This window comes from Globicephala melas, chromosome 15 (genome assembly GCF_963455315.2).
Source record: "Globicephala melas chromosome 15, mGloMel1.2, whole genome shotgun sequence".
Classification (NCBI taxonomy): Eukaryota; Metazoa; Chordata; class Mammalia; order Artiodactyla; family Delphinidae; genus Globicephala; species Globicephala melas.
The window spans coordinates 21702399-21730135 of record NC_083328.1 but is presented as its reverse complement, the minus strand read 5'-3'; the positions used below and the strand labels follow the sequence as shown (position 1 = coordinate 21730135).

The window sequence follows — 27737 nt, the reverse complement described above, 5'->3', positions numbered from 1 at the left end:
CAAAGGGAATAGTGATCTAAATAAGAATGTCACTGTGTAGCAATTGGGAGTTTACAGGTGGAGAAACTGAGGAAAAGCAATTTGCCCAAGCTGGGTGTCAGGGCCAGGGCCAGACTGAGATACCTAGATGTCTGCAGTCCATGTTCCATAACAGGTGATAATGCTTAAATTCTGTGCAAGTAGTGGGGTGGCACTTGAAATATTTATTTATGTGTTGTTTTTTATGTCTTTGTGTCTTTATGATATAACTTGAGGAGTAATCTTCATTCCCTGTCATAGGTGTCTGAAATATTGTTGGTTAGAGTAGTGGTTTCCCCAACTTCCTTGATCAAAACGATCACATGGGGCTCTTGTTAACATCACAGATTCCTGGGGCCCACCCAAAAGCTGCTGAATCAGGCTCTCTAGGGGAGGGGCCTGGGGTACTGTATGTTTAACAAGCCAGGTGAGTCTTATGATCAGGAAAATTTGGGAAATATCTGGAGGGAGGCAGGCAAGAAACTGAATGATTGCCAGTGATTAACTAACTTCTTTATGGGAATCAGTTGATTATATACTAGTGGAATGGGGGAGAGGGAGCAAAATCCAGGATCAGCAGGGTTTTGAGGATAGAGATGGTGAAAGGATTTAGATTCTGAGCAGAAGCATGATAGCAATAGTTACTCCTAAGCATATTTTCCGAAAAGTGAGACCTTTTCTACAACTGTGAAGGTAATTTGCTACCACGATGGTTAAGGCTATGATAAGAAGACCATTGGAGAGATTAGAAGACCATTCCAGCCATTAGAGGATGGAATGCAGGAGCAAGATTCAGAGAGACCTGTTAAGAAGGTGGTCAGAGAGGTAATAGATTAATGTGTTGCTCCTGCTTCCCAGGCCCCACCCACAGGCTTGCTTCCCCCAATACTGTACCTTTTTTCCAGAGTGTGGGGTCTTGCCTTGGAAAAGGCAGCTCTGGTCAGAGCCCTAAACTGGGGGCTCTGGGAGACTAAGGGGCAGCACAAAGGCCCTGAGCAGGAGGCATGGAGAGAAGGAGGACCACTGTGAGAGCCGGTGAGGGTGGTGAGTGCACCAGAGATTAATTTCACTTGCCTTGCCTGACCCAACCAATGCTGTGCTTGGGACAGTCACTGAACAACTAGCTCCAGGCCCCTAAGAATCAATTCTGCATAAGGGCACAAGGATACAAATGTGTTCAGTGTAGCCAACTTTGAGAATGAGGAAGACATGGCTCTCTACAATAAGAAGGTGTCTCATATCACTAGTTAGGAAAACTAAAACCTTTACAAAAATAATAGATCCTTAATATTTTACTAAATAAACCGTAGGATCTCTTTCAGATGTATTTCTGTTTTCCACATTCTTTTCAGTGAGACTTTTTAACTGTGTTTATAACTACAGTGTGTTCCCTCTCCTCTTCTGTGAATGCCCTGGTCTCTGCTTGACGTATGAGGCCTCTTCTCACCTGTTGCTGATCACCAGGCATTTCTTGAAGAGAGTTTTAGGTTTTAATGCATAACAACAATGCATATTTTTGCCTCCTTTGGGCAGGTGCCCTCCTCACTTTCTGAAATGCAGTTCTTTCAAACAATAGTTCATAATTCTGAATTTCCAATCCCGTTGCCTTACTTTCCACAACAACTGTAAAAGTATTAATTGAAGATGACCTAACTGTTATCAGCAGGAGATGGTTAGATAAACTCTGGAATACTGTTCAGATACTAAAATAAATCTATGGATTCAACTGGATCTATAAATGCTGATATTAAAGACATCCACAATGAATTGGAGTATTCGAGCTGTATGATTAGTATGTTGTCATATTTTACTTAGAAAAAGAAAAATGAGAAACGTGTGTATTTTCTATCCATTTATGTGTCTATGTGTGGGTATAGAAATGTGTGTTTGCATTTATATGCCAGGGAGCCAACACGTTACCTGAGGGAGGAGACAGTGCAGGCATCCAGGCAGTCCGCACCCATCCATCTGTGCTGGACATTCACAACTGTCGTCTGTTCTGATTTGTTTGTGCTCTTGCTGTACTGGTTATAAATATGTGTGATGCATCATTCCCAGAATAGGAATAGGGAGATGAGAGACTCATACTTTTTTTTTTTTTTTGGCATCTTTATTGGAGTATAATTGCTTTACAATGGTGTGTTAGTTTCTGCTGTATAACAGAATGAATCAGCTATACATATACATATATCCCCATATCCTCTCCCTCTTGCGTCTCCCTCCCACCCTCCCTATCCCACCCCTCTAGGTGGTCACAAAGCACTGAGCTGATCTCCCTGTGCTATGTGGCTGCTTCCCACTAGCTACTTTACATTTGGTATCATACTTTTTTTTTAAACTTCATTCACTTCTGTATTGATTGAGTTATCCTGGTGATAAATAACCAATTAAAGTAATTTAAAAGTGATAACAGTAAACCTGATTTGTATATAAGTGATCTATAGAAGCTATAGAATGAAAGGCCGATGAAGTCAAGCTTCATGGTATAAAGGTATATTGCCCAAGTGAGTAGATTTGGTTCATGAGGCTTTCAAAGTCCAACTCCCGAATATAAAATAAGGAAATTAAGCCTAAGAGGTTCTGTGACCTGCCCAAGGTCATTACAGAAAGTTAGTAGCAGAGCTCCAGGGAGAAACCAGATCTTCTGATACCTACTCCCAGGCTCATTCTAATTCATTATGATTTTCTGTGTGTGTGTGCTTGTGTGTGTATGAGGGGGTGTTTTAAAACTCAGTGCTTCTCTTGCAGTTCACTTAGCTTTAAAAGTACAAGATGGCATTAATTAGACTTTAGCAGTATTAGATAAATAAGAAATACAGAATTTTCTATCAGGCTAACATAGCTTAAAATAGCTTTCAAATATGAAATATGAATGTAACTTGGAAAAATAAGATAGACTATGTTAATAAGAATGTTCTTGAGCATCATATAGTAGTTCCTTTAACTATACAATGTAACTATACAAAGTTAATGTCATTTTCCGCCTTTGGATCTTTAGACAGATCAAAATTGAATGAGCCTTGTAACAGTGATGGATTCAGAAAGAAATAGGACAAGGGCATAAAAGGGTTCATTGATCTGTTAATGTAAAAATAGGGCAGCTTAGATAAATGAATGACGGAGAAGTCTCAGAAGTCCTAAATAAAAGCTCATTTACATACAAATATTAACACAGATTATAGGTAGTAGCTAGGGTAATGGTTACCATAGAAATAAAGAAAATGCAATACAGCGTAGTCCTTTTAGTTGATAGAATATGAAATGTTAAAGTTCTTAAGGTGATACGGTAGGTTAATTGTAAAGGTGCCAATCTTCCACCCCTCCCTGCACTCCCATCCTTGGCAGCACGGTTTGCAGTTAGCCTGGTCCTCCTACCCGCTGAATCTGACTGGCTTTGTAACTTGCTTTGGCCAACGAATGTGGTGGAAGTGATGGTATGCCAGTTCTGAGACTAGGTCTCTTGAGGCCTGTACACATATGCACTGTCTCTTAGCATTCGGCATTCACTGTGACAACAGACCCAGGGTATCCTGCCGGATGATAAACAATCACAAGGAGCAGAGACAGGTCACCTAGGCTGAGGCCATCCTAGAGCAGCTAGTTCCCAGCTGACCTGCCAGTTGACTGCTGATGAATGAGTGAGCCAAGCCGAGGTCAGCTGAGCACAGAGGAGTTGACTGTAGACTTGTGAGCTAAATCAATGCTTATTCTTTTAAGCCACTTAATTTTGGGTGTTTGTTAAGCAGCATGACTGTGGCAGTACTTGTCTGTGACTATTATTTAGAATTCCTGTTTCAAAATGAGCCCAATTTTACATTATGAAACTGTGGGTATTCTCCGAGGGAGCATTTACCGACCAACTATAAAACTGTGAAGTCTCAAAAGAAGCAACACACACATTTGTCCAAGTGCAGACAAAGACTCTCTTTAAGGGGTTTGCATTCTGATGGGAGAGACCAAATGACTACTTATGTAACAAATAAAACCTAAGCATAAATAAGTAAACTTAAATACACACAGGTATATTCTTTTCTGTCTGGTATCCTTTTCTCTTCTTTTGGTAGGAACTCTCTTTCCCATTAGATATAGTCTTGGTGAGACTTTCAGTCTAGCTGCCTCCATCACCCTTTGGACAAATGGTAGACACATGACTAAAGCTAATCGAACAAGATCTATGGAATTTCAGTCTTGATCAGGGTAACCCAGGTTGAAACTCAGCCCATTTCCTGAAGGGTTGTCTCTTATTCAAGTAACTCCTAATTCTGTTAAATCTCCCTTCACTAAATCTCTGTAATCCACCCCTTTCCCTTCGGGTTTCCCTGCGGGTTTTATAAATCCATGCCTTTATAATTCACATTTCACACAGAGTACTGGGAAAGAGTAGGTGGTCCTCAGAAACGCTGTGATTTGATGAGTCTCTGCAGGAAAGAGGGAAGGGAATTTTTGTTCAGGTCCATTGTGTATAGGTCCTGTGCTGGACACCGATGTATAAACCTTCAAGGTAGGAATAAGGAAAGGAAATTAAGGCTCCTCACGGTGAATTTCCCCCAAGTTGATAGCTACTAAGTAGAAAGCTGTTATGGAATGAATTTGTCCTCCTCAAAATTTTTTTATATTTTATTGAAGTATAGTTGACTTAAATGTTGTGTTAATTTCTGCTGTACAGCAAAGTGATTCAGTTATACATAAGTATATATATTCTTTTTCATATTCTTTTCCATTACTGTTTATCACAAGATATTGAATATAGTTCCCTGTGCTATACAGTAGGACCTTGTTGTTTATCCATCCTATAAATACTAGTTTGCATCTGCTAAGTCCGAACTCCCAATCCTTCCCTCCCCAAACCGCCTTCCCCCTTAACAACCACATAGAGAAAGTCTGTTCTCTATGTCTGTGATTCTGCTTCTGTTTCATAGATATGTTTATTTGTGTCATTTTTAGATTCCACATATAGGTGATATCATATGGAATTTTTCTCTTTTTGACTTACTTTATTTAGTATGATAATCTAATCTAGTCCATCCATGTTGCTGCAAATGGCATTATTTCATTCTTCTTTATGGCTGAGTAATATTCCATTGTATATATGTACCACACCTTTTTTTTTAAGTAAATTTATTTATTTGTTTATTTTTGGCTGCATTTGGTCTTCGTTGCTGCATAAGGGCTTTCTCTAATTGCAGCGAGCAGGGACTACTCTTTGTTGCGGTGCGTGGGCTTCTCGTTGCGGTGGCTTCTCCTGTTGTGGAGCATGGGCTCTAGGTGTGCAGGTGTCAGTAGTTGTGGCTCGCAGGCTCTAGAGCGCAGGCTCAGTAGTTGTGGTGCACAGGCTTAGTTGCTCTGCAGCATGTGGGATCATCCTGGACCGGGGCTTGAACCCATGTCCCCTACGTTGGCAGGCGGATTCTTAACCACTGAGCCACCAGGGAAGTCCCTGTACTACATCTTCTTTATCCATTCCTCCGTTGATAGACATTTAGGTTGCTTCCATGTGTTGGCTATTGTAAATAGTGCTGCAATGAACATTGGGGTGTATGTATCTTTTCGAATTATGGTTTTCTCTGGATGTATGCCCAGGAGTGGGATTTCCGGATCATATGTTCATCAGTGATATTGGCCTATAGTTTTCTTTTTTTTGCAGTATCTTTGTCTGGTTTTGGTTTCAGGATAATTATGGCCACATAGAATGAGTTTGGGAGTGTTCCTTCCGCTGCAATTTTTTTGAAACAGTTTCAAAAGAATAGGTGTTAACTCTTCTCTAAATGTTTGATAGAATTCGCCTGTGAAGCCATCTGGTCCTGGACTTTTGTTTGTTGGAAGTTTTTTAATCACCATTTCAATTTTAGTACTTGTGATTGGTCTGTTTATATTTTCTATATCTTCCTGGTTCAGTCTTGGAAGATTGTACCTTTCTAAGAATTTGTCCATTTCTTCCAGGTTGTCCATTTTATTGACATATAGTTGCTTGTAGTAGTCTTTTATGATTCTTTGTATTTCTGTGTCCATTGTAACTTCTCCTTTTTCACTTTTAATCTTATTAATTTGAGCCCTCTCCCTTTTTTTCTTGATGAGTCTGGCTAAAGGTTTATCAATTTTGTTTATCTTCTCAGAGAACCAGCTTTTAGTTTCATTGATCTTTGCTATTGTTTTCTTTGTTTCTATTTCATTTATTTCTGCTCTGATCTTTATGATTTCTTTCCTTCTACTAACTTTGGGTTTGTTTTGTTTTTTTATAAATTTATAAAAATTTATAAAATTCTACTTTGTTCTTCTTTTTCTAGTTTCTTTAGGGGTAAGGTTAGTTTCTTTAGGTGTAAGGTTAGATTGTTTATTTGAGATTTTTCTTGTTTCTTGAGGTGGGATTGTATTGCTATATACTTCCTTCTTAGAACTGCTTTTGCTGCATCCCACAGGTTTTGGGTTGTCGTGTTTTCATTGTCAATTGTTTCTAGGTATTTTTTGATTTCCACTTTGATTTCTTCAGTGGTCCATTGGTTACTTAGTAGCATATTTATTTAGCCTCCATGTGTTTGTGTTTTTTACAGGTGTTTTTTTTTTCCTGTAATTGATTTCTAATCTCATAGTGCTGTGGTCAGAAAAGATGCTTGGTACGATTTCAGTTTTCTTAAATTTACCAAGGTTTTATTTATAACCCAAGATGTGATCTATCCTGGAGAATGTTCTGTGTGCACTTGAGAAGAAAGTGTATTCTGCTGCTTTTGGATGGAATGTCCTATAAATATCAATTAAGTCTATCTGATTTAAAGTGTCATTTAAGGCTTGTGTTTCCGTATTTATTTTCTGTCTGGATTATCTGTCCATTGGTGTAAGTGGGGTGTTAAAATCCTCCACTGTAATTATGTTACTGTCGATTTCCCCTTTTATGGCTGTTAGCATTTGCCTCACGTATTGAGGTGCTCCTATGTTGGGTGCATATATATTTACAATTGTTGTATCTTCTTCCTGGGTTTATCCCCTGATCATTATGTAGTGTCCTGCCTTGTCTCTTGTAACATTCTTTATTTTAAAGTCTATTTTGTCTGATATGAATATTGCTACTCCAGCTTTCCTTTGATTTCCATTTGCTGGGAATATCTTTTTCTATCCCCTCACTTTCAGTCTGTATGTGTCCCTAAGTCTGAAGTGGGTCTCTTGTAGACAGCATACATACAGGTCTTGTTTTTGTATCCATTCAGCCAGTCTATATTTTTTGGTTGGAGCATTTAATCCATTTACATCAAGATGGCGGAGTAGAAGGATTTGGATCTCACCTCCTCCCACAAATACATCTACAAATGGAACAGTTCTCACAGAACACCTGCTGAACACTAGCAGAAGACCTCAAAAACCTGAAAAGACAAGAAAGATCTCCATGTAACCAGGTAGGATGAGAGGAAAAAAAAAAAAGAGGAAGTGGGATGGGACCCGCGGCCTTGGGAGGGAGCTGAAAAAGAGGAAACATTCCCGCACACTGTGGGAAGCTGCCTCACTGGCAGGGAGACCAGCTGCGACAGAAAGTGAGCTTCAGAGGCTCAGAGGAGAGCACCACAACTGGTTGGTGGCAGGCAGAACAGAGAGAGACTTACACAGACATTTGTGCCACCACCCTGCTCATCGTGGCCTGAGACACGAGTCCGCTGTTATGGGTGGGGCTGGGAGCCAAAACTCGGCGTTTAGAGGACAGACCCCGGGAGAGGAGTGCTGTTGGCTGCATGGAGACAGCCTGAAGGAGCTGGAGCGTGTTACAGCCGCAACGGGGGTTGTTTGTGAAAGAAGTCCGGGCCACCACAGAAGTGAAGCGCCGTTGTTAAGTGGCCACAAAGGGAGGGGTGGTGCTGCCTTGGTAGCTTTTTTCTCCATGCGCCACTCCCTGCCTACAGGGGCTCAGGGAGAGCGCGTCCCAGCCGCCAGCTCAGCAGGCTTCTGTGCCCCAGCTGCCACCTCGGGGCCTCCCCCCTCGGTGGCCTCCCATGCCCCAGCCGCTGCCTCGGTAGGCTCTGGGAGCAGATGCCACCCGGTTGCCCACACGCAGAGACAGGGCTGGAACCACAGCTGAGTCCCAGGGCCTGGGCGGCTTAGGCAGCAAGGCTGGATGAAATCTCTCCCCGCTGGCTGCACAAGCCACGGATTTACACCTCCACGGCCGGCTTTGTAAAGTCAGCGCCTGCAGGACACCTGAGTGGACAACGGGTGCTCCTGTGGCTGGGCTGGTTCTGGCTTAGCAGCTGCGGGCTTTGTGGGCACCTGCACACGGGGCCTGGGCTGGGCCAGGGTGTGAGCTGGCTCCGTAGCACTCATAGCGGGTCCAGGGGCATGCCTACTGCAGTCCTCGGGCCTGATTTCAGTGGACCTGCACTGGTTGCCTTGTAAAAACAATACCTGATAGATACCAGGGCCAACTGCTGGCACTCCCAAGGTTGAGACCTGGCCAAGGCAGTGCCAACGACAGTGTACTTTGTGAGCCTACACAGCGGGTGACAGGTGACACAACAGAGCACATTCACTGGTGAACATCTATGGTGGAGGAATACTCAGTGGCTCCTCTCCCAATGGGAGAGCTCCAGTCCCACCTCCCTCACACGACAGCTCGGAACCACAGCTCAGAAATGGATCTGGGGGCCTCTGTTCCAATAGCTAGGGAAGAGACCTGGCCCATGACAACCACATAGCAAAGAGGAGGCCCCGCTCAATGTCCAGTGCAGGCTCTGGTCACCGCAACACTAGTCACACCTCCTGTCAAGGGGATAATGGCCAGCATACACCGAGGAAAGAGGTGGCAGCCAGCCACACTAAAAACAGCCCTCGCACCAAAAAATATTGAATCCACGCAGGCTACACAAGGGCACTCCCACATAAAAATAGCCCTCCGAGACCACGGTATATAATTGTCTCTCCTAAACTTATGGAGCAAGAGACATAAGTAAAATGAAGAAGCAGAGGAACCACTCCTAATGAAAAGATCAAGAGAATTTCCTTGAAAGAACAATGTAATAGACCTCTTCAGTCTAATAGACACTGACTTTGAAAAAAGAGATAATGAAAATACTGAAGGAATTGCAAATGACTATTGATAGAAATGCTGATTACTATAAAAAGGAACTAGAAACTATAAAAAGAAACCAAGAAAAATTAGAGAACTCATTTGCCGATATGAAAGCTGAGCTAAGGGCAATGAATAGCAGAATAAAAAATGCAGAAGAATGGTTAAATGATCTGAAAGATAGAATAATGGAAATCACCCAATCAGAACAGCAGATAGAAAGCCAAACGAAAAAAAAAAAAATGAAAGCAATATAGGAGACCTATGGAATAACATAAAGCGTGCCAATCTATACATAATAGGGATCCCAGAAGGAGAAGAAAGAGAAAAGGGATTGAAAATGTATTTGAAGAAATTATGACTGATAACTTCCCAAACCTAACAAAGGAAACAGATATCCAGGTACGGGAAGCATAGAGGGTTAATATACTTGAATAACAGGGTAACCACAAATCAGAAACATACAGTAGATTCACAAAAACCAAAAAGAAGAGAACATAAGCATAATACAAAAGAAAATCATCAAACCAAAAAAGGGAAAAGAAAAGGAAAGGGATAAAGAAGAAATATAAAATCAATAGGAACACAACATTTAAAATGGCAATAAATATATATCTATCAATGATTACCTTAAATATTAATGGACTAAGTGCTCCAATCAAAAGACAGAGTGGCATATTGGATAAAAAACAAGAGCTTATAATATGCTGTTACAAGACACCCACTTTAGGGCAAAGGACACGCATCAATTGAAAGTAAGGAGGTGGAAAAAGATATTTCATGCAAGTGGAAATGACAAGAAAGTGGGAGTTGCAATACCCCTCAAAATTAATGTTGAAAAGAAAAAAAGAAAAAAAAATTAATGTTGAAGCCTCCCCCCCCAAAAACCAAGGTACTTCAGAATGTGATTGTGTTTGGAGCTAGGGTCTTTACAGAGGTGATTAACTTAAAATGAGGTCATTAGGGTAGGCCCTAATGCAATATGACTGGTGTCCTTATAAGAAGAAGGAATTTGGGCATAGGCATATACAGAGGGAAGACAACGTGAAGACGCAGGGAGAAGATGACCTTTTACAAGTCAAGGACAGAGGCCGGGAACAAATCTTTCCCTCATCACCCTCAGAAGAAACCAATTCTGCCGAAACTTGGATCTCAGACTTCTAGCTTGCAGAACTCTAAGCAAAAAAAAATTTGATGTTTAAGCCACCCACTTTGAGGTACTATTTATGGCAGCCTTAGAAAACCAGTATAAACTCCCAGATTGAAATACAGCTCTGTGTGACTATAAAATATATACTCTTTTTACTGTGTTGCAAGGTATAGGATGATAAAACCCCGAGGACCAAGTTGTTGTTCTTATTATCAAAAAGAAAAATGCAGAGGAAAGAGAAGAATGTTTAAGAAAATGCAGGGTCTAGTTTCTAACTTAAGAATCTATGTTCTTAGCCATACTGTACTCTGGCTTTATTTCAGTGCAATGCTTGACATTCACATTTTCCTGTCTTCTCAGTCCAACTATCAGCTTTGAGAAAGTTGAATGGTTTTGATGGTATTTGATGGTATCTGCTTAACAGTGCTATACCACACCTCCCTTGTGGTAAATTCTGCCATCTTGAAACAAAATGGCCACTGATGTAGGTTTCCCAGTGATCATTGTTCCTGAAGTTTTTATAGGACTTAAACTTTGTGTGAGGATTTAGGTCATATGATTATGTTGATTGAGGTCTTCAATTCATAAAACCATAATTAATTAGGAAGGGGAAAAGACATAAGATAAAAGGAAATTTGTCCAGCTAACAAAGTCAGTTAATTCAAGCGTGGAATTTAAATTCATAGCCCCTGCTTAGACTATCTAATATTCACATTTTAAAGAATTTGTTTTTGGAAACCTTTATAAAACTCTCCACTGTTAAAATGTACTGCCATCTGGGGTTTAGCATTTATAAAATGTGCAGTTAAGAGATGCCAAGAGATTCCTCATGCAAACCAGATGGTATAATAACAGCTCTATTTTTCTGGCAGAAAAAAATAGGACTTTGAGTGTCTTGAAACTTATGTGAATAAATTAAGCCCAATCAATACCTCAGGGACATTACAATTTCAATACTCAACTTATCCACCTAAATATTTTCATAAATGTTTTCATTTGGAGAAGAAAAAACAAAAGGGAAGACAATGGTTCTTTTGATAGCTTCATGTTTGTGTTTAAACAATGCTTCTAAGGAAAACAACACCAATGATCTTCAGTGTGGGAAAGAAAGTCTCTGTATTTTAAGAGTTATATATGAGTTTAAATGACAAGCAGGATTGTTGAAATCTCTTTTGAATAGAAAAAGTCCACATCAAATAGGTTGAACAGTTTTATTACAGTGATAAAGAGGAAAAAATACACATGTAAGTGACATTTCTTAATAATCCATATGAAAATGTCTTTACCTCAACAGATATATTTCTCATAAACCCATTCAGCACATGCAGTGGTGTGTTAACGATGCTTGGTTCTGCTCTTGCCTGATTCCTCTAAGTTTTCTGGGTAACAACAGGGCTTTTGTAATCCCCTTTATTTTCATTTACTTTCTGCTATTGTTTTTATTTTCAATAGAATTCATAATAAGATGCTCATTAGATGAAGTAATCTTGTTAAAAGCAAATGTTCTGCTTGGATATTTTGTTTTTCCTTATTACATAAAAATGTGCTTCCCTACCATACAAGTGAATTTCCTCTGTAATTAGATGTGAGTAGCTTTGAAGAACAAATAATGTCTGCTTTTGAAAGCCAGACCTCTTGCTGTGCAGGGGGCAATCCCATTAATAAAAATATAGGTTGCACAAGCTGTTGAATTTCTTTCCCAAATAGCAGTGAATGGTTTTTCAGAACAAGGGAGAAGTTTGTTTTTCACTTTGCTGGCATTGGTTTTTCGTGGGGTAGACTGGAATTATCAACCACCACTAGTCTTTGTCCCTTCTTTTCCTCTGCCGAAGCAAGGGAACATACAGGATTCTGTTTTATAGATAGGTCAAAGCCCTGGATAAATTGTCCATTCAAGGACTACTTGGCCAGGATTGCATTCATGGTATATGGGACTCCTGTTCAGACCACTCAGCTATCAGGTAGCTGCTATTAAAGCAGGAGAGGTCACAGAATTATAAACACAACAATGAAGAGTTGAAAATGGCATTGCTCTATGGGAAAGAGGAGACCCACTGGTGAGAGAATCTCTCCAAATGCTGTCCCTGGAAGCTCGTTAACCCCGTTTTCCTATGAGTCTTTGGCAAAAAGAAGTGGTGTCTAGGCAGAAGGGGTCTCAGAGTTACATTCTTGGGGATCCTGGTAATAGGCTGAGTTTCTAGAGTTTTAGGAAAACCAAGGAGGAAATAGAGTCTACCCCTCTGAACCTAAGTAGCAACCAGAACAACACAGAAGACACTTGCAGGATGTTTCTCGAAAGTTATACTAATATTGCAGGAGTGTAGTGAGTTGAGGGCAGCAGGGTTGATTCCAACAGGATGGTTGATGAGGGCCTTAACTTGCTAGCTAATAGAACAATACAAGGGAGGGTCATCACCACTTAAATCTAATCCTCAAAATCTCTGTGTATATGGCAGGTCTTCTCTGACCTTCCAAGCGTCCAGCAGCATACTGTTGGAACAGACTCAAATACTTATTTCCATAAGAAAAAAACAGTCAAAAGTCACAATTGCCCCACAATTATCCAACCCCTCATAAGGAATTCGTGTCTACATTATACGTAAATCTGTGTTAGTTATTTTCATTAATCTTGGCCCTTACCATCTTCTACCAATTTTGCTTTCTTTGGGCTTTGGGGAATAAGGAAGTAGACCAATTATTGAGCTATAGCGCTCTCTCCCTGTCCCCTAAGCCACAATCACACTACTTCCAGTTTGTAATACCATGCTTTATAGTCTGTAAGGAATTTTTTAAATCTCATTTCACCCTTATTCCTGTAAGCTTAGGTGATGATGATAGGATCATGAGCAATTTCCTCCAATTTTATCCACAAAGAAATAGAGACTCAAATAGATAGTATAACTTGTCCCAGACCATATGGACTCTAGGCCTTCTAGCTCCAAGTTCAGCCCTCTTTCTCAACCTCATCTTGAAGGGATGAAGTAAGGAGGATCTTCAGATTCGTAAAGATTTGTTTCTGCTTTCCCTCTCCCTCCCCATCCATTCTTCTCTCAAGGAAAAGCCAGAGGGTGCCAATATCTTCACCATAAAAAAAAAAAAAAAGCTCAGTTTTTTAACATTTCATAGGAGAGTTTAAGTCCAAGTCGTAAGTACTACTGGAGTTGAGAAACTCTTCCTTCTCCTCTTTGTCTTGCATTTCCAATTCTTATTCCCCTCCTCTATAATTGTTCTGTCCTCCTTTTCCTTTGCTTCTACCCTAATTCTTATCATTCTGCTCTTCTCATCATTGGTATCATTATCATTAATATCACCATCATCATCTCTGTCTGGCAGCAGACTCCTTGTTTGATTGGCACTTAGCATTCTATTACTGTAGAATAGAATAGAATACTGTATAATAGAACAGAGTGTTCTCTTCTATTAATCCATCTTTGAGAAGCCCTTTCTCAGGTCACGTAAGATTTTCTATTTAGAGTACATTAGTGAATGCCATTGTGTCTAAATTAAAGTGGCTCATGCAAAAATGATAGAGCAACAGTGTTACTTTGTTCTCAAAGTGCCCACCATCATGTTTGGATATTTCACTTTCTCTAGGCTAAAAAAATTCCTTTTTTTTTTTAACAAACAAATAATGCTGCCTTCCAGGCTTTGCTTCTACAGCTTCCACTGTTGTTCTCATAGAAACCAAAAAAAGGAACACACATTGACCTTTAGAGCTAATTATTGTGAGGAATTTGCAGATGAAAGCTTTGTACTATTTCAGAGTGGGCAGATAATTTATCTTGGACTAAAGACTTGGACGAAAAGAGATAAGAGGAATAAACAGTCACAGACTTCAAATATATACCTTCCTCACATCAATTACATGGACTATTATCCACGCATATTAAATATTTTATAACAATATGGGAAATATTTATGACGTATTAAAGAGAAGAAAAATTACAATGCAAAATGGTAAGTATTTGATGATGAAAATGATGTAAAAGTTATATCACAAGAGAACATGTGAACAGTTAATCAGTTGTATAAGGATGATGGTTTCTAATTTTATTGCAGTGTCTTCAGAGAACATGGTCTACATGAAGCCTATTATTTGATGTTTGTTGAGGCCTGCACCGGTTCTATTAAGTGGGCAATTTTTATAAATATTCTCGTGTGCTTGAAAAGAACATGCATTTTCTATTGAGTGCAGTGTTCTATATAGGATTGTTAGATAAAGCTTCTTAATTGTGTTCAATTTTTTTATACCTTTCCTAATCTTTAGTCTGACTGATATATAACATTAAGGAGTTATGTTAAAATCTCCCACTATGATTGCAGATTTGTTCTTTCTCATTAAATTCTACTACTGTTTGTTTTCTCTATTTTGAGGTTATGCTATTAGGTACATACAAGTTTAGGAGCATCATATTTTCTTGATGAATTGTTCCTTTTATCATTATGTATTATCTCTCTTTATCCCTGGTAATATTTTTGGCTTAAACTATTTTTTTGTCTGATATAAATATAGCTGTACCAATTTGTTGTTGGTATTTGCTTGATATAACTTTTACATTTTTTACTTCCAATTTTTTTTGCAATTTTATATTTTAGATGTCTGTTGTAAATAAGACATACCTCAGTCTTCTAACTGGTGAATTTGGTCTGTTTACATTTATTTTGATTGCAGATAAATTTGGACCATGTTTTTGGTCTTATATCGTGCTCTTTATTTACACTAATTTTTCTATGCTTTTCCTTCTTTCCGTAAGGTGGAAGTTTAAGTTAAGGATTTGAGATCTTCTTTTCTAACACAGGCATTAAAAACTGCAAATTTCCCACGTAAGTTTTGTTTTAACTGCATCCTGTAAATTTTGCAACGTTTGCTTTCATTTTCATTAAGTTCAAAATATATCTGATAAAATTTTGTATCTAGAATATATAAAGAACTCCTATATAACTCAATAAGACAACCTAATGAAAAAATGAGTAAAGAATTTTTTTAGAAGATGTAAGAATGGTTAAATAAGCACATAAAAAAACATGCTCAACATTGTTATTCATTAGGGAGATGAAAATTTAAACCACAATCATACCACATCACACCCACTAGGATGGCTGAAAATGAAAAGACAGATAACAAATGCTGCAAGGACATGGAGAAATTTGAAGCCTCATACATTGCTGATGGAAATGAAAATCGTACAGTCACTTCGGAGAGCAGTTTGGCAATTTCTTAAAAAGTTAAATACAAATCGTCATGTAATTCAGCAATTCCATTCCTCGGTATATACCCAAGAGACATGAAAATATATGTCCACACAAAGACTTGTATGTTCATAGCAGCATTATTCATAAAAACAAAATGTGGAAACAATTCAAATGTCCATAAACTGTTGAATGAATAAAGCCAATGTGGTATATTAGTATAGTAGACACTATTCAGAAACAAAAAGGAAGGAAATATTGTTACATGCTATAAAATGGATGAACCTTAAAAAATTATTTTAAGCTGAAAAAAAGCTAGACACAAAAGACTATACATTGTATGATTCTATTTATATGAAATGCCTACAAACAGCAAATCTGTAGAGACAGAAAGCAGATTAGTAGTTTCCTGGGGCTGGGAGTAGGAATGAGGATTGACTACAAATTAGCATGAGGGATATTTGGGGGGTTATGGATATGTTATAAAATTGGATTATGGTTGTTACCAAACAGAAGTTGGGTCTGCTCACCCTCAGTGCAGCAAAGCCAATCTACTGAAAATACAGCATTTATTGCAGGGTGCCAAGCAAGAAGAATGGGCAGCTTCTGCTCAAAAGACCCAAACTCACCAATGGCTTTCAGGGAAAGGTTTTTAAACACAGTGTAAGGGAGAGGGTTGCAGGGTGTGCGATCAGCTCATCCACAATTCTCTTATTGGTTGATGGTGAGGTAACAGGGTGATATTTTGGGAATCTCAATCATCAACCTTCTGGTTCTAACTGGTCTGGGGTCTATGTGCTGGTGGTCAGCATGCAGTTAACTTTTTTCACCTGGTGAGGGTTTTAGTATCTGCCAAACAACTCAAGGATATGGTTCAGGATATTATCTATAGTCCTTGAGAAGGAACTAAAGGCCCTTGACTTTGTTTTATGGCTAAACTGTTATTATTTTGATTTGCTTGATGGTTTTTCCTTTGTTTCTGTCTTTGCTCCCCTCTCTGATTAAGTTTGCTCTTTAGAACTCGGGGAATGCCTAGGAGCCTACAGCTTTTCTATAAACAAGAGGTGGGGGACTAGGTGAGGAGGGGGTCTTTCCCTGGGGAGGCCCCACAGGGTCCTGCTTAGTTTCATGGTGATACTTACAGAACTCTAAATTTAGTAATGATCATTGAATTGTACACTTAAAATGGGTGAATTTCATAGTTTGTGAACTATACCTCAATACAGCACTTTAAAAAATAGACCTCTCCAGGGAGCTAGACTAGTTCTGAGTTGTTTTGAAATTATTTTCTACGTTCTGTGCCTAGATGACCAATATTACATTCAGGACTTGTTAAAGGACAGAAAAAAAAACAGTGCCTCAAAACATTCAAGATGAACACAGCAGTCCTCGGTATTCAATGTCATGGCTATTCCAGAAAGAAAAGGTCTAAGTTCAGTGCTGTGAACCTTTCTGGCTGCCTTCCATGGAGGGAGGTTGGAATGAGCCTTGCCCTGGGCTGACACTCTTCCTTGTCACTTATTAACAAGCTTCGTGGGAAGGCTGCTTCACTGACATCCTGCTCTGCCTGGAGAGTGATATTTGACAAAGCTTTGGTGAGCAGAAGAAATGTCCACTCGCTACCACCAAGCTGCTAGTGATAGCTACCTGGAACTTCTGAAAGAGGCCACCAAGAGAGATCTGAATCTTTCTGATGAAGATGGCATGACTCCCACACTCCTGGCAGCCTACCATGGGAACCTGGAAGCCCTAGAAATAATCTGCAGCAGAGGGTAATATCAACCTGATGGTCTTGATTGGAAACTGTTTATGGTAGGGTTTTGCAGACAGCAGCAAGAGGCAGGGAAAAAGTGAAACTACTTTGCTTTCTTTCTAGTCTGTGTAAAAAATTGTCTTTTTAGAGAAAAGGAGAAAATTCTCCAGAGATGCTCTCTTTTCACTCTGAGAACCGGCACCATGTGTTGGCTGATCCTGTATGAGCCACACACACACAGATCCTGAACTCTAAGGCACTATTATTTGTCTTGGGGGAAGATATTTTAATTCTGTGTCTTTAAAAATCTTTTCCGGGCTTCCCTGGTGGCGCAGTGGTTGAGAGTCCGCCTGCCGATGCGGGGAACACGGGTTCGTGCCCCGGTCCGGGAAGATCCCACATGCCGCGGAGCGGCTGGGACCGTGAGCCATGGCCGCTGAGCCTGCGCGTCCCGAGCCTGCGCTGCGCAACGGGAGAGGCCACAGCAGTGAGAGGCCCGCGTACCGCCAAAAAAAAAAAAAAAAGGGTGCCGTGTTTTACAGGCTTTTGGCACATATTGTGCCAGGAAATTTGAACCACTTTATGCTTCCTCCAGCATTGTTCATTTCCTCACACTCCTGCCAAAACTGAGTAGTAGTATTCTTTTTATTTGTTGCCTGATAGGCAAATAGATGGTGGTGCGTTGTTTTCACTTGCATTTATTTGATTACTAGTGAGTCTAAATATTCCTTGCTATGTAGAAAAACATTTCTTGAAAGAATGATTTATTTTCTGAGAACAACTCCAAAAAAATCAAATCAACTTCAAAAGGAGAAACTGAAATGGAACAGATTCTCAGAGTAATTTAATATAAGCAAATTGCCTATTTTGTGACAGTAATAGCAATCCAGCTCTAAAAATTATTGCCCAAATGTACTAATCTACAAAAAAGCAAGGGCAAAATATGATTACTTAAAATCTTTTCATTGAGTTTATCTTTTGGGAAAAAAAGGATAGGAAAAAAGTCAAATCAAAATTTTATGAATTTAGCTGAAGGAAACGATATATTGAATAACATCAGTATTGGACTCAGATCATCAAATGAGTTTGTGACTATCTGGACAGGTATGTGTAATGGTTCTATCAAGAAATGTGAAGGATATCAGGGATTGAAAGACAAAGACTGATTTTAGAAGGACCCCCAACTTGTCAATAGTAAACATTTTGATTTAAGTTGTACATTAATTTGGAAAGTTGTCTGTAAACAGAATTTATTTCAAGTGGAAATAGCTTAAATGCACCAGGGAAACTCATGAATCAGCTTACTGACAGTTTCATCTTTAAATTTGGAATTTTGTGTTTCTTAAGAGAAGAACAGTCTTTGGGGTCACCTCAGATTTTCTTCATGTTCTTCCTATCTTGAAGGATCGTTTAAGGTCCCTCAGGATGGGAAAATTCCACTATTTTATGACCTGAAGCATGTAGATTTAACCCAAACTTTTTAATACCTCTAACATCCTTACCACAGTTCACTCCTCTCAATAATTTCTCTTTTAACTTACCCAGTCTAATTTCAGGCAAACTTAATCCATATGTTTATGTTTACAGTAATGTCTTAGATGTTTTACAATCCCTCTTTTATGTCTTTTGAGTGTGGTGTTTGGTTAAAATAAATAAGAAGTGAAACTCCATCTTTGGGGGTGAGGTACTGTGCTCCCCTAAGATATACAACTATTTTAAGGTTGAAAGAGGTTTCCTTTGATCCGAGACAATTAAATCAGGAAAAAGGCTGTGCAACAGAACTGTGTTATTTAATATATTTGCTTTCCTTAGATTCAATTTTATTTTCTTTCCTTCCTCTTTGAACTTATTTCCCTTCCCTTATCTCTGGTCACACTGAAGTATACTCCTGGTGCCACAAATATGTAACATCACCTATATGTGCGTCTGCTTACACTGTTCTCTCTGCTCAGAAGGAAGTTGCCAACTGCCAGCTTATGGCTGGATCTAGCCCACAAATGTGTTTTATTTGGACTTCACTGTATTTTTCTCTTAAATTTGAGCCAACATTTAAAAATCAAAAAGCTTCACATGAAATTCTGGATTTCTGGCTTTGTTTGGAAAATGGAAACTCTGGCAATATTGTGTCTGCTTTTATTCAAGGTAGCAATCAGCCACAGCTGATCAATGTCTATTCTTTTAGATGGAACTTGCACTTAATTATGACTTTGTTGAAAGAACAAACCTGGCCCCATTAAGTTACTTACATTACATTCTTGGCTTCTTTAGGTTGAGTTTGAGACATCTGCTATGAGATATGGATGATATAAAGGACAAAAGACACAAAGGACAAAAGACACAGGTTTTGCCCTCTGAGACATATTATCTAGTTGGGGGCAGGGCATATTTGACAAATCAAGACTATAAGTGTTAAAAAGCCACAAGAGTCATCGCAGTGCTGCAGGAATTTACTAGATGGGTGTGAGAAAAAAATAAATATATGAAATTAAGGATTTTGAGTTTAGAGACAAGGGAAATGGTAACAGGTAAAGTTTATTGAGTACTCATTCTGTACCAAGCACGTTTCTAATGCTGTATGTATGTTGACTGATTCACGTAATAGTTCTATGAGTAGGTAATATTATCCTAAATTTATAGATGAGGACTCTGAGTCCTAGAAAAGTTGAACTTGAGGCCTCACAGCAGGTAAAAGGGAAAAGCTGAGGTGAGTTAACGTAAGACCATATTGTGTTGGAGACCAGTAGACTTGGAGGCAGGCCTGATCCAAAGTGTATTGCCCGTGTACTGGTGGGAAAATCAATTACGTGCTTGGAGTCTTATTTTACCCCTCTGATAATTCTTTTCTTCTCTAAGAGAAAGATGGTGCTTGTTGGTGGTGGGGTGGGGGGCAGAGAATGTGTAAGTGCTTTGTAACCAAAAAGCATGAAGAAGCCAAGGATTCCCATGGAGGAATTACAAATCTGATTCACCAAATTATAGGACACTGGTTGGGTCACCGTAACTAGTACAGCTCTCAACCTGCAGTGAGCCTAACCTGGGGATCTTGTTAAACTTCAGTTTCTGATTCAGGAGGTCTGGGATGCGGTCCAAGATTCTGCAGTTCTAACAACTTGCAGGTGATGTTACTGCTGCTGCTGCTGCTGGTCCAGGGACCAAATTTAAGGGGCAAGGAATGGAAGGGCCACAGTGCATTAACATGCCAGTCGCAAGGGCATGGACCTTCTCTCCTGTTTCCACCTGATACTTACCAGGAATGTTAAGAGGCCTTCTCAGGCTCTCTCTCCTGCCATCCCATGGGGCCAGCCTGGCCAAAGTTTACTGAGATCCTGATTTTGGAGTCTAGACTAGGGCAAAGGAAGATGCCCTTTAGTACCTGTATTATCAGAGTTCTCAACAGTGGCTTGGGGTCAGAGCCATAGTTAATAAGTTATTACTTTACTTTTCATTTGTGCCTGTTTGTAACTCAAGGCCTCACAGGAGAAGGGCAAGGGGTGGGGGTTAGAGCCTGGGGCAGGATTCCAGTAGATATTCATTCCTCAAATCTTTTTTATCTACCATGTACCCAATTCTGTGTCAGGCATGGGGTCCCTGGCCATAATGCTATCTAATAATGCCCCCAATTCTACCTTAAACCATTGCAGAACTACTCATAATTATGTGGAAATAAACTGAGGAATCAGTAGACTCTTTGTACAAATATTAGTTGTATTAGACACTGTTTGCTTCCTGCCCAGTATCCATTCTTCTCTTTTTTTTTTTTTTTTTTTTTTTGGAATACATTTTTTTTAAATTAATTTATTTATTTTTGGCTGTGTTGGGTCTTCGTCGCGGGCTTTCTTTAGTTGCGGTGAGCGGGGCTACTCTTCGTTGCGGTGCGCAGGCTTCTCATTGTCGTGGCTTCTCTTGTTGTGGAGCACGGGCTCTAGGCATGCAGGCTTCAGTAGTTGTGGCACGCGGGCTCAGTAGTTGTGGCTTGCAGGCTCTAGAGCTCAGGCTCAGTAGTTGTGGCGCACGGGCTTAGTTGCTCCGCGGCCTGTGGGATCTTCCCAGGCCAGGGCTCAAATCCATGTCCCATGCATTGGCAGGCAGATTCTTAACCACTGCACCACCAGGGAAGCCCCATTCTTCTCTTCTTTCTTGCTGATGGGGAACCAGTTTTGTTCAGTTTTCACTTCCCTACCTGTGACTCAGAGGAGGGTAGCAGTGGTGTACTGGAACTGTAACTGAGCAAGTGGGCTCATTGCCCACTGTGCAATGGAAAGACCAAGGCAATGGTCTTTTGCAGAGAGAAAAGGCTTTATTGTGGGGTGGAAAACAAGGAGACAAGAGGCACTGCTTTAGATCTGGCTCCTTGACTGGCATTTGAATGGAGTATTTATCTTGGAAGTGGGGAACAAGAGGGGGAGGGTGCTCAGAAATGATTGATGGAAAGTAAGTGCAAGTTTCAACGTAAGTTTTGAGAGTTCAAGGGTTCCCTGCACAGGCCAGACAGTCCTTCATGCCTCTTCATGGGTTGCATGTACAATTTCAGAGGTGGAGGAGTCCAGTACATAACATGCAGTGGATTTTCAGCCTGTGGCATTCAGAGTGTGCTCTCAGTCATTCTAGTCCCTCAGTGCGCCCGTGTGATGCTCATGCTCAATTGGAGGGGCTGTCAGCAAGTTGTTTGCATATCTGTGGTTTCCCTGATACTCTGCGAAACAAGCTTGGTGTCCTCCATGTTACGATTTTTGTTTCTATCTTGTTTCTACCTTAGGGACCAAGATCCTTTAAGGTACAAGGTATAGTTTCAGAACCAGCTCTTACCAGCTCAGGAGAGACGACTGCTAAATTTTAGGAAGTTTGAATCAGATAAACAATCCATTATTAAAAATAAAATTATATAAACTTAAAATTTAATAAACTATATTAAAAAGGTAATACTCAAAACTTACTACTTTCTAATTATTTTACCACATTTTACTGTTATCTTTGCTCTTAAGATTACGCACATCTATTAAATATCTATGTGGTGGGAATAATTTATACTCAATTGACTGTGCACCTCTTCCAAATTCTGTGTCCAGTAATGTCACATTAGGAGCTTGAAATGTGCTATGGTGGTGTGTTTACGTCACAGAAATTGGCGCATGCTGTATAAATCAGAGCTTGATTTTTTTCCTGGGTGAGCTGGTTGTTAACATTTACCAGCACACCACGGGGTCATGCTATACAGGGGAAAAATCTGATTGATTTAAGATAAACAAGGTAGCTCTATTTCCTTTCCCTTAGGCACGTGGCCCAATTCTGGCCAATGAGACAAGAAAGTTGCTCATGTTGGGAGTTTCTTAGAAAGCTTTTCTTGCTTCTAACGAGGAGATACAGGGTAGATATGGGCTCTTTCTGTTTCTGGCCATGTGATGTCTGGATGTGACATACGTGGACGTTCAGAAGTTATCTTGTAACAGTGTCAAGGCAGGATTAACATGCATTTTGTTCTTTTAGTTTTTATTTTTTAGACCTCATGTTCAGAGAAAAAAATTAGCATGTATTTCTTATATTTTCTCTTCTAGAGGGGATCCTGATAGATGTGACATCTGGGGAAATACTCCTTTACATTATGCAGCCTCCAATGGTCATGCCCACTGTGTCTCATTTCTGATCAACTTTGGAGCCAACATCTTTGCCCTGGACAACGATTTACAGTCTCCACTGGACGCTGCTGCCAGCAGAGAGCAGAGTGAATGTGTTGGTCTCTTGGATAATGCTGCCACCGCCCAGAACATCATGAACCCCAAGAAGGTCACCAGGCTGAAGGAGCAGGCTCAGAAGAATGCCAGGAGGCAGATCAAAGAGTGTGAGAGGCTCCAGGAGAAGCACCAAAATAAGATGGCCCGCACCTACAACAAGGAGGAATCTGGGACTCTTTCTTCTTCCAAGGGCACTTTCTCCAGGTCATCCCTTTCCAATGTTTCTGCTTCCAACACATTTGGGTCACTGTCTAAGGGCATTAAAGACACCTTTAAATTAAAGTTCAAGAAGAACAAAGATACAGCAGAGCCGTTAGGGAAGGAGAGAACAAGTGGGCCGAAGAATGTGATGGAAGTGTTCAGAGAGGAGGACGAAGACCCCTTCTCAGGGGACTTCAAAGAGAAGCTCCAGTTCTCAGTAAAGGCGGACAGCTGTGTGCAACACGAATCCATTCTCAACCGTCCAGGTCTAGGAAATGTTGTTTTTAGAAGGAACAGAATATTGAGCCCTGAAGACATCTCAGACAGCAAGAGGGAGTTGGGGTTGAAAATGCCCAGTGAATTGCTTCAGAGACAAGGAGGACCTGAGGCTGATGAAGAGGGAGCGGAAAACCACCATGAAGATGATCTGCCTTGGGATGAGGATGAAGTGGAATGGGAGGAAGATGTGGTTGATGCTACTCCCCTGGAAGTGTTCTTGCAGTCCCACTACCTGGAAGAATTCCTTCCTATTTTCATGAGAGAGCAGATTGATCTGGAAGCTCTGCTGCTTTGCTCTGATGAGGACCTTCAGAGCATACAGATGCAGCTGGGTCCCAGGAAGAAAGTCCTTAGTGCCATAAACAGAAGGAAGCAGGTGCTACAACAGCCTGGGCAGTTGGTCGACACCAGCCTCTGATGGAGTGTTGGGTCAACTGGGTGAGTCTGCAGCAGTGGCGTGATGCAGGTGTGGTGAGTCTGCAGGTGTGGCCCACTGGAAACATTTCAGGCATTACCCACTCTCTACCCAGTACCAGACTACTGGGTTTCTAGGGTTTTGGAGGTGTCCATCTAAGAGGCCCAAATTCTACTCTGAGAAATACTCTATACCTGTCCACATAAACCGCTAATGAGAAACTCAAGGAGACCTGGGAATAAGAAAATGACATTTCTCTTCAATTATCTTTTTGATATTTTTGAATACAGAAAGGATTAAATGGATGACAGAGAAGGGAAAAAACTTTCTTCACTTTCCTAACTCTGGATTTAAAATTATAATCTCTCATCACATTAGCTGCTGCTTAATTTCTGATCCTCATAGCTAGGGATTCGAACTCCAGTTCTGTCCTTAGCTCTATGACTTTACCTGTTGGTGGAGACTAAAGTTCCTCCATTGGCCCGTGGCGTGATGCCCAACTTAAACGTGTCTAACCCTTCAACAGATGTTTACATGTTTACAAGTAATAGAAATGGGTCTATAGTACTCCTGCCTGGGAACAGAGAGAGGATGGCAGGTAGAGAGAGAGAAGAAAGAAACGGAATGTAGGGTACCTGTATGGACTGAATTTGCTCCCTCCAAACTTCTTATGTTGAAACCGTAATCCCTAGTGTGACTGTATTTGAAGATATGACCTTTATTAAAGAGCTGATTAAGGTTAAATGAGGTCATAAAGGTGAGGCCCTAATTCCATATGACTGTTGTCCTTTGAAGAGGTAGAGACACTGGAGATGTGCACACACACAGAATAGGCTATGTGAAGACACAGCAAGAAGGCAGCCATCTGAAAGCCAAGGAGGAAAGCCTCAGGAGAAATCAAACCTTCTATCACCTTGATCTTGGACTTCCAGCCTCCAGAGCTATAAGAAAATAAATTTCTGTTGTTTAAGCCACACAGTCTGTGGTATTTTGTTACGGCAGCCCTAGCAGACTAATACAGTGCTTAAGCAAGAGAGTCAGGGAGGAGAGAAAGAAGGATACAGAAAAGAACTCTGGCTTGTTAGATGATGTTTCCTAAGGGTAAGTGCCTCCTGAAACTTAAAAAAAAAAAAGGAAAAAGAAATCTAGGTTCTCTGTAGGGAAAATTCAATTGTAAAAGTAAATTTTACTTTTTATGCTTATTATATACATATCTTTTATTTACTGTTGTCTATCACCATTTCTGCACGTCTGAATACATGTAGGTTCTACAATATAAACTGTCAACACTAATACTGCTGCTGATGTTATTTAAATGGAAATCCCAAATTTAAGTTGAAACCCCACTTGAATAGCTAAGCTTCACTGGATTTTTATAGCCAGCCTTGCATTAAATGGAATTTACCACTGATTATGTGTATAATATAGAAAAAGCTTCAGCATGCTTCCTGATTCACAGCTGTCTGTGTTACTTTAAGAGGCACCATGGAGGATACAGATGCTTAAATTTGATGAACAACTGGCACATTCTTCCTCAATGAATGGATCGAAAAGGTTGTCAGTCATTGAATAAATATGCTACACTAGGGGATGATTATGTTCACAAATACTGCATTTCATTGTTCTGGAGTAAACTGCAGTTGTACATGAAATAATGTACATGAAAGCAGTAGTCACATAGAAGGCACTCAGAAAAAGTTTGTAGTGTCTCAGTCTTTCTCTATTAGTATGTCCTTATTGTAGATGCCAGGATCCTCTCTCCAAGTAACCCCCAGAATCTGCCTAATGAGACACTCATTGCTAGGACATAGGAGAAGTATAAGCCCCTAGGAAAGTACTACTGTTAACAAAAAGGTTGCTTTCCATCAGTGCTTTGTACATCATTGTCAGAGGTAAAAATAATATAGAAAGCCTGACAATGTATTCTAGCAAATGAGAGGTAGCATAAAGCATTTTGAGCTGGCAACCAGCAATGCTACTTGGAAGATGATAGAAATAGTAAATGGAAAGGTACTCTTAGGGAAAATAAGAAAAGACAGGCCAGCAAAAACGTTACTGGAATTCAGCATTATAGGATTTAGTCCTGCTTCATGGGATTTGATTATTTCTAGTTGGAATTTGTCCATGTTGCCCTACTGGAGGGGTAGCAATTTGCTCAGAAATATGGGAAGGCGATGTTTGCGCAGCAGGACTGGAAGTTCTCACCAGGACCATCCCACTGGACTTTATGTCAGTTCTGTGATGAGATAAAGGGATATGAATTTGAAGAACACCTCAAGCGAGTACGTGTTCTGTGGGTTTTAAAACCTCACATAAAACTTCCTTAACATTGCTGGATTAAAAAGGAGAGAGCAAACATAATCCCTTTATATAATAACAGTGAATAACATAAAACACAGTGAGGCCAGAATGGGTTGTTAGAAGGTGTTGGGGTTTTTTCCTCCAATAGTTGCATTTTATTTTTATTAAGGTATCCCAGCTTATAGACTCCATAGGCTCATCTACCATTCTCTGAATAACTCCTGTTCCATTTAAAGGTAAATACTATGTTGACGATTATTGCAAAGACTGGCTTAAAGTGTAAGAACCAAACAGGATTACCTTTGGTCTTACATATCAAGGAGCAAAGGAGGCAAATTAAACAGTTCCAGCTCCTGGGAATTCTCCTATGCCCACTTCCCTAGCAGAGAAGCTAGGTTCTGCCCTACTACAACATAAGCTCCTTTAGGACAGGGAATTTGCTCTGTCCTGTATTCACTGATATATCCCTTGTACCAAGTGCCAAGCCATCACACAGCAGGTATTCAACAAATATTGCTGAACAACAGAATGTGATGCCTAGGCTGAAGGCGGGATGCAGATTACTCTGGTCTGTTGATTCCTGTGATTCTGACCGACTTCAGGGGTTCACACGGCATTTGAGGTGGGTGGGCGATGTGAAATGGAAAAGAGTTAACTTTGAAAGGCAAAAAACTTCTTATTGCAACACTACTCTCGATCCATTTCCTGCCCTAACTCTAATATAGTTGGAGAGAGTCATCTGTGCTCTTTGGTGTGAGGACTATTTCTTTTCTGTTAGCAGCCTAGCGTGAGTTATTGTAGGGACTCTTATGAATGAAAGAAGAAATCTATGAATAAATTAAGGTGCTTTTGATAATCTCATCGTCACACACCCTTCTCTACACATCCTTAGAGTTGTGACCATTAAGATCCCCAGAAAGACTCCATAGTCACTTGAGGTGTGCAGAGCAGATCACGTGGGTACTTTGTTCTAGCACAAAGGCTAGACAGTCTGGCAAACATGATAAACTTTTGGGTAAGCTACCTACAGCATGAAGAGGACCTGCCAGGAGGAATTTGGGTAAGAAAACAAAGCAAAATAATATGCATCTCTTTGCTGCTGACTTATAACCAGCCTAGGGATTGGAGAGAGAGTATTTGAATGGGTCTTTGACAGGACACGGACAACACAGCTCTGCTAGTAACCCAGGGGACCTGAGGAAAGCATTGCTGCAGCTCAGTTTTCCCACCTGTAAGTTGAAGAGGTTGGACTGGATGATTCCTAATGGCCCTTCAACACGGATACTGTAGGGCACACCTGAGATTTTGCCTACCCAATATACAGTCCTCCCCCGTTTTGGTAAGAGACCCCTTTCCTTTTGTTAGCTAATGTGGTCAGATGGGCTGATTGCACCACTGACTTCAAGAGGGGGCATGTGACCCAGGTCTGGATAATAGGGGAATTAGATCCCCCTGGATGATGCAGTGGTTCAGGGATAATAAGCATATGGGCCTGACCTGGCCAAACAGCATATTCCATTTCCTTTAGCCACTATGTTAGTTATGCATATGGGCATAGGCCCTAGATGGTCCGGTGTGTCTCCATTCTGAGACTTTTAACTGTTAAGGAAGAGAATGTCTCTTTCTGCCAAGGTTGCTGAAGAGGACAGACTATGATT

General features: G+C 40.3%; 1 protein-coding gene across 3 annotated transcripts in view; it reads left to right on the top strand.

Annotated features, from left to right (window-relative positions):
- ANKS4B (ankyrin repeat and sterile alpha motif domain containing 4B) overlaps positions 1-25336 on the top strand; it is a 37426-nt gene extending 12090 nt beyond the window's left edge. The window contains exons 4-7 of one of the 3 annotated variants that reach the window (XM_060285605.1): positions 7218-7403; positions 14966-15035; positions 16708-17173; positions 22707-25335. In XM_060285605.1, the coding sequence (XP_060141588.1) occupies positions 17010-17173; positions 22707-23781 (1239 nt within the window). In that variant the 5' untranslated portion in view covers positions 7218-7403; positions 14966-15035; positions 16708-17009 and the 3' untranslated portion in view covers positions 23782-25335. Of the gene's footprint in view, positions 1-7217; positions 7404-14965; positions 15036-16707; positions 17174-22706 lie in introns of all 3 variants that reach the window. The other 2 variants (XM_060285606.1, XM_060285608.1) reach the window with 2 other exon arrangements.
- Positions 25337-27737: the final 2401 nt, after the last annotated feature.